Source organism: Euprymna scolopes, chromosome 16, assembly GCF_053919585.1.
Source record: "Euprymna scolopes isolate OS-2025 chromosome 16, ASM5391958v1, whole genome shotgun sequence".
Taxonomy (NCBI): domain Eukaryota; kingdom Metazoa; phylum Mollusca; class Cephalopoda; order Sepiida; family Sepiolidae; genus Euprymna; species Euprymna scolopes.
Genome location: NC_136497.1, coordinates 53,095,889 through 53,104,004, shown reverse-complemented (window position 1 = coordinate 53,104,004; position 8,116 = coordinate 53,095,889). Strand labels below are relative to the sequence as shown.

The 8,116-nt window shown below is 34.3% G+C and overlaps 1 protein-coding gene across 1 annotated transcript in view; it reads left to right on the top strand.

The window, feature by feature from the left end:
• LOC145296262 (translation machinery-associated protein 7-like) overlaps nt 1-5,031 on the top strand; it is a 21,901-nt gene extending 16,870 nt beyond the window's left edge. The window contains exons 3-4 of the mRNA XM_080142468.1: nt 1,247-1,334; nt 4,878-5,031. Coding sequence (XP_079998594.1) covers nt 1,247-1,334; nt 4,878-4,912 — 123 coding nt within the window. The 3' untranslated portion in view covers nt 4,913-5,031. The remainder of the gene's footprint in view (nt 1-1,246; nt 1,335-4,877) is intronic.
• The last annotated feature ends 3,085 nt before the right edge of the window (nt 5,032-8,116 follow it).

The following is an 8,116-nucleotide window of genomic DNA, read 5'->3' as shown; positions in this document are numbered from 1 at the left end:
AGTAATAAGATGCAAACCTGGCCACGAAATCATCTCTGGCTCTATTAGCAAGGAACAAACCACACGGACAACGTTAATCACGAGAAATACAGTTAAAAGTAACATTTATATCAAATGTCTAGACGGCTAGAGTGATCTTCTGATGATAACACCATGATTTGCGTATGCAAGTTTAATTAACCGACTTAACTTAGTGCTCAACAAGAAGAGCCAAGTTCTTAAAGGGCTGACATGTGTGTGTGTATATATATATATATATATATATATATATATATATATATATATATTCAAAGTAAAACAAGCAGAAGTGAAATTTGGCATTTGAACCCAGCTGGCTGTAGGCTCAACTCATGAGAGAATTGATTTTGTGGTGGTACTTTTTTTTTTTTTTTTTTTTACTAGGGTGTCACTACTTATTAAGGCATAAAGGCCACTCGAGGATAAGAGTTAAATGAGTGTCAGGTGGACGGTGAAACAACATTGTGATGATTGGTAATGATGATGATGATTGTTCAGAATTCAAAGTAGAGTCAGAATTTTAATTGATAGGCTATTATTTTTTATGTTCTGATTTCAAATCTGTAATTTGGTGGAGAAACCAAGCATCATTGTAACTTCTCAAAATAAAACATTGTTACTTGTTTTGAACGTGAGTTGTGATTTTGTTTGGAAAGATAATCTTTTTGCTGCACTGTTCATCGAGATGACATGATCAACACCATAGACAGCGTCAATTCAAACGATGACAAATACAAGAGAGCACCATCACAGCCTGTCCATTGCACACGAGACAAGTTCACATTAGTTTTCGGAGTTGAAGACCCTCGAACCCCAAAATCAACAAAGATTAGACCATTCCTGTAATGATCTACTCCCTGTTGATTTTGTGGTTGCAGTTTACTTCTGTGCAGTTCTAGGAAGTCCACTCTCTCAGGCCTTGTCTGCTCTCTTTGAAAAAGGGACAGTTTATTGCTAATCGCCTAAGGCGTCCTTACGGGGAATGCCGACAGAGCTACCCAGGCACGTTTTGCAGGTCAGAGTTCCCCTCCTCGGGGGCGCTGACTTTTCAATCCCACTTTCTGACTTTGGTGTCTTCGGTCTTGCAATGGGAGAGAACTAAAAACCGATTTTATTTTTTAATTTATAAATGTATCAGAAACTTTAATCGTATTTTTATGTTTATTAAATTGAAACTGAAATGACCTGACCAATTTTTTTTTTTTAATATCTCGTTTCTTTCCTTTAGGAGGATGTTGCTTTTAAACAGAAGGAGAAAGAAAAAGAAAAAGCGATGAAAGAAGCAAAATCAAAGGCTTCACAAAAAGGATCGATGTGTAAGTTTGTCAATTTGATGAATTCTTTAAAACGGAAAAATCTTATTTTACAAGAACAACAGCAATAATAGAGTACTTCTGCAGTTTACGGACGATGCTATTTTTATATAGAATTTTCAAGTCAAATTCAATTATTACTTACTAGATGTACTCGTAGAAACACTGGTCTAGCTGAAAACACTATCAATAATTTCCTCTACTCTTTATCTTATTCTTAGAACTGCACACATGTGGAACTCTCTTCTGCTTGTCTGCTTTCCAGCTGACTATAATATGGTCGTCTTCAAGTCCAATATAAACAAGTTCTTGATGAGCGGTTCCCTTTAAGTAACTCAATTTACCAAATTTACGTTTCTAACGATAACTTTGATATTGTTCCTTTGACTACTGTACAGTCTTTAACCTTTATCCATGAGTTTTGTCTTTGATGAGTGCTGATTCCTTTGTAAAAAAAACAACAACAACAAAAAAAAAACAACAACAAACAAACAAACCGTTAACTTCCTTTAAAAAAATGACGTATAAAAAATGAAAAAAAAAAACTGAGACGTGCATTTTAAAAAAAATTTTTGTTATTTATTTTACAAAGAAGTCACCACTTATCAAGGTTCGGAGGCCATTCGAGGATAAGGATTAATGAGTGTATAGTAGTCAATGGGACAATATCGTAGTAATCGTTAGTAGAAATTTGGTAAATTGGATTACCTAAGAGGAAGAGCTCATCAAGAATTTGTTTAGATGGACTTGAAGATGACCAAATTGTAGTCAGCTGGAAAGCAAGCAAATGGAAGAAAGTTCCACAGGCGTGCAGTTCTAAGAAAGAAGCTTTGTTCATGGAATCTACATTTAGGTTTATGGCACAGATAAAGAGTGGGGAAAATTATTGATGGTGGATGCAAGTATGTTTTTTTCGAAGTTATTAATAGTGCATACGAGTATTATGTTTTTTCTAAGCAGTTACTCGAGCTGAGATCAAAACCAAAACATAAAGACAATGAGTCAAGTACGATAACCATTAGCACAACTGAACACGATCTCCAAAAGGTGTTTTCAAGCCTCCTTATTCTTAACATAATGTGAACGATTAGTGCATGTGCAGTCGTGAAACAGGTAACAAACAGATAAAAATCCGATGGCCTCCACGTGCCAATTTTTTCAATTTTGACCCCCTTAGCAGCCCCTTTTTCCGGATGAAAACCGATTAAAAAGTTTTCCATATTTCTGAGTAACCTATATATACAATTTCAAGTCTGTAGATTAAAAATTCGTTGAGTGTATAGGTTGAGAAGTGTCCTCACACACGCACACGCACACACACACACACACACACATTCTCACTTTTATATATATACTAGACTACTCGGGACCCGTTGAGTCAGTATGTTATATTAGCTATGGAATTCATGTATGAGCGTGACACTTGTGACGTAAAGAAAATATCTTTTTTTTGACATAAACATTTCTATGAACGTATATTTAAATGAAAAAAGAACATAGATAGATTTCTATGAGTCGTTCTGTTATTTATAATTGATTATTTTTGAAAACAAATTACAGTTACTGAATTATAAGTGGTTGGCCATACTCATAAGTAAATGTGCACTGAACAGATACCATAATACTTATTATAGTTAAATTCAAATTTTGATATATCTTTTTTACAAGGAGAACATAACTTATTTTATGGCTGTCAACGGGTTAAAGTAGATTATTTCTAAAAAAAAAAAATTGTGTTAAAATAATTTAAACGTAATACAGAAATGAACGATGTAAAAAAAACCCCAAAAAACAGACAGTATATACAATTGTTTATTTGGATAATTTAAACGTGAAAAAAAGAACAATTGGGACGCTGAAAACGTACACAGTAAAACAATACGTTTTATGGTTGCATTGATTATTCCGGGTTAATGGCATTCGGACGGATCATTCAAACATGAAAAACAAATCCTCCCTATTTGTGTAAAGTTACCTATTTTTCCGAATAATGGCTCAAAAATCGAAAATTAAACATTATTTTCCTATGAATCGAACGCCGACGAAAGTCATTTAGCAGCAAAAATGCACATGAACCTACCGATGAGAAATATAAGAATGAAAAACCCATATTGAAATCCTTCAACCAAGTTATAGAAACTTAAAATCTAAAAAAAATAATTAATAAAACCTGAAGCAAAAAAATAAAATCTAAATAAATAAAATAAAATAAAACTAATATGGAAACAGATTAGTAAATGTGTCAACAAATTCACCGTTCTCACACAACTATTTTGTATCTAGAAATGTAAACAAAAAAATAAAAAAGAAGGAAGGAATGAAAAGGGACGGGTAGAGAGTAGTAGTAGTAGTAGTAGTCTTGGCTTTACTACAATTGTTCTTATGGTTGTCAACGGGTTAAATTTGTTTAGTTGTAAAAAAAATAGCGACAGTATAGTTGTAATAAAGAATAGTTGCAAAACATCCCTACTCTTCCCATGTTAAATAATAATTTCGAAATAATAACGTTAATATTTCAGTGCACAGGTCAAAATCTGCAAAAGAAGTGATTTGTGTTTATTTGTTTACGTTGTTATGGGTTAATGTTTATGCGTGCATGCGCAACCAGATATCGTAAACCGGAAAGTGGGTTACATCACTCGTTACAAGTCATTTGAGTTTTACAATTATATAGATAGATTATTTTTTGTTTATGTAAAAGTATAGAATAGTTAACAAAGTCATCTCACCCGATATTAAACATGGCTTTTTAAATAATAATGTTATTATTTTAGCACAGTTCGCAAACTGCAGAAGTACCAATAATAATAATAATAATAATAATAATAATAATAACAACGTAGATTTGTCTCAAAATACCAATATTTTGCTAAATTTGTCATAACAGGACTCACAAACTGGACTTACCTGGCATTGTCTGGAAATCTTTTTATTTGTTTATTTAACTTTTTTCTTTTTTTTTTTTTAACTCCTAGTCATAAGTAACACAGGTGGCAAATCAGGTTTGATATGCCATAAAACAAAATAACCAAACTAAACTCCATGAATAAATATTTGAAGATAAAGTAGAACCCCGGGATACGGTTGCCTTAGGATATGTTTTTTTCTCAGGTTATGATGTTGAATACAATATTTTCCTGGACCCTGGTTGCGGTATTTGCCCCGCCTTACTGTGTTATTTATAATGGTATTTGATTATATACATGTGTATTATATACTGTACTGTATTTTGTTACTAATTTTTAATGACGTATCCCGGGGTTATACTGTATAAAGAGTTTTAAGCATAAGAACATTTTCCACAATGTCTGGATTTGGCATGAAGTAACTTCCAAAAGGATTGATATGCCATAAAATAAAACAAAATCGAACCACAGTATAAAATATTTTTACATTGCGGATTTGTCACCTGTGGCTTGGTGCCTCATTTACATGGAAATAACTAACTTTAAAAGGGTTTATAAGTCATAAAACTAACGACTCGAACTATAATTAATGCAAAACTATTTTATCTATATGCTATTTGTTCTTTTTTTTGTTCTACAGCTGGTGGTGGTTTGAAAAAATCAGGAAAACGGTAACCAAACTAAAAAGGAGTTCTATTCTTTTTTCTCGTCTTTCTGCAGAATTATTTAAAAAAAAAAGAAAAGAAAATAACTCGTGATATTCATTGCAAACAATAAAATATACAAAAAATGTCTTTTCTTTGTCTGTATTTGATATTTTCATTTGTTTTTATTACAAAAAATAGGTTCAAAATGAATTCCAGGTACAAAGTGACTAAAAACATAATGTTAAAAAAAACTTTTAAAAAAAGTAAAAAAATTGTGCAGGGGGGGGGGAGGTTCGGTGAGTATAAAACTTCTACTTATGAGACGATCACCAAATTGTCCCCATATATCATGAAACAGCGATAAAACAAAGACTGTTGGACATTCATAACTGAAAGTTGATGGGCAAGTGAGGCGTATACTGAAGTTTATTTGTACTAAATATGGTTGACATGCAAAAAAGATGGTGAATTTTATCAAGGATTCCTTGAGTGGCATTTTTATGTGTGGATATGAATGGGGAAAAGAAACCCTGTATAAAAACGTATACAAGTTAATGATGATAAAAGTCAAGGTTGAGTATGGTAACAGCAGCTTTATTTTGACTGCAAGTTTGGTTGTTTTCAGGTCTTCATCACATATGATAGCCATGTCAATGCAAAAGGGTTATTCATAAATCTGCAGATGTTGTGCATATGTTAACAATGAATAAACAGATTAAAAATGGTTTACTAAATAGTAACATTATTTAGAAACTCATTCTTAACGTGGGGCAGACTTATTTTGCATACCAATCGATGACTATTTTCAATAGTTTATAAAAAAAATTCAAATGGCATGAAGAACTAATGCAAATCGGCTTTGTTTTAAACGAAAAGTAAATCTTTAGTCGCCTCACTATTTTCAATCAATTACAAGGAAAATATTTGAGAAAAATATTTAGAAAGATTTATTCATGTTATCGGGAAAAATTTTGGAATCGTCAAATCGCCAGTATAAATATGCGAGTGTTGTGCGTATGTTGAATAATGAAAAAACAGTCAAGATTGACAAGGGACAACAGCTTTGATTCTGCTGCTGCTGTTGTGGGGCAGCATTCATTCATTTTGTATCCATCAGACGATTATTGTTGGCATTCGTTTTTTTGATATCTTTCTAGTTATAATTCTTTCCAGAAAGACATCGGGTACTTATGAAAAGGTCCGTGTTTATCAACATTCTTAAGAGAAAGTGTTTCTGTGGAAAGAATTGGATTTGAACTTGGCACGCTCAGGTTACCAGTGTTGTTAACTACTTAGCCACCGTCACATCCTGATTCTGCTGACGGAACTGCTGGCAGTTTGTCTAATGATAATTTTTTTTTTTTTTACACAGGCATCGCCACATTATCAAGGCCAAGAGGCCACTCAAGGATAAGGGTTAAAGAGTGTACAGTAGAAATTGGAAAATATAGTAATCATTAGTAATGAAAATTCGGTAAATTTGTTAACTTATATGGAACGGCTCATCAAGAACTTATTTATGTTAGACTTGAAGACAACCATATTGTACTCAGCAGGAAAATGGAAGACAATTCCACAGGCGTGCAGTTCTAAGAAAGAAACTTTGTTCATGGAATCTACGTTTAGGTTTAGGCACAGATAAAGAGTGTGGGGAATTATTGATAGTGTGTACAGCTAGACGAGTGTTTCTTGTGAAAGTTTGGCGAGGGGGGACCATAGACTGAAGCTCAGTGGAACACTTTCCATGAAAATAACGATACATCAGAGACAAGGTCGCAACGTCTCTTCTGTGAGATAGATGTTGCAGCGAAGAGAAAAGGACATCTCCTACGAGGCTACAAAGTCTATTTTGAACTCTATCAAGGCAGGACGAGTTCTTTCTAGCAGCTGCTACCCAGATGTGGCAACAATATTCCATCCTTGGACGTGCGTGGCTCTTATATAGATAGAGAATTGCACCAGCAGTGAGATATCTACTGAATCGATAGAAAGATCCCACCATTTTTCCAGCGGCCCTGGCAACAAATTTGATGTACGTGTTCCATTTAAAATCAGGAGTAATTGTCAAGCCAAGAAGCTTGTCAAAACTTGAGGCCTCCTGAAGACGAGAGCCATTCATTTCAATTGATGCCAGATGTGGATCAGAATGTTGATGATGTAAAGAGAGAAGCTTGGTTTTAGATGCATTAAAAGTAACCATCCACTCCTTTCCCCATTGTACCACGTGCTCAAGATCAGAGGAGAGAGAATCAGAGAGAACTTGGTCGTTTACTGTCTTAGATGTGCTATCATAAATGGTAGTGTAATCAGCATAAATGTCTACAAATGATGTAAGGATGTGATTTGGAAGATCATTAATGTAGATCAGGAAAAGAGTTGGGCCCAGGATGGAGCCCTAAGGGACACCAGCATTAATACTGTGAGCTTCTGATTTTCGCCCCTCAACTACTACTCTTATGAACCTATCAGAAAGAAATGATTTAATAATTGAGAAGACATTTCCAGCTATACCATAGCTAGAGATCTTGTGAAGTAAACCTTTATAGGACAGTGTTCCACAGACAGGCAGTTCTAGGAAAGAAACTTTGTTCATGGAGTCTGCGTTTAGATTTAGGTACAGATAGAGAGTGGGTTGTTGATTGTGGTTGTAGCTAGTAGAGTGTTTTTTTGTGAAAGTTTGGCAAGATGAGCGCTGATTGGGTATGTGAGAATGGAATTCCTTTGCAATCTTTTCTGGCGCCTATTTTTGAATCAAAAACAAAACTACCTCCGACCCCAAAAGGTATGTTTTCTCTGTTCTCCATCTGTAAGAATACAGATGTTCAAAAATTTCGACTGTCCTTACGAAAAAATCTCCGACTGAAACTTTCCTGTTGAAGGAAAGAAAAGAAGTTCCTTTTCAAGAAAAAAAAAAAAAAAAAAAGTAGTTTATCGTAAAGACGAGAAAGTCAAACTCGAATCGATTAATTAGTTAATGAATACAACCACTTCTCATTTGTATACCCTTGCAAAGGCACAAGTACCCAGAGTGTACTGCAATCTTGCTCCCACCTGTTTTCTATATTTGGCATGCCCAGCCAAGTTCATTCAGATAACGGGATTTGTTTCAAGAGTGCTGAGTACAAGAATTATATGCACGGCAAAGGGATCTCCACCAGCTACAGCACTCCATATCACCCGCAGGGGAATGGTCAAGTGGAGCAAATGAATGGAACAGTGTGGAAAATTATTT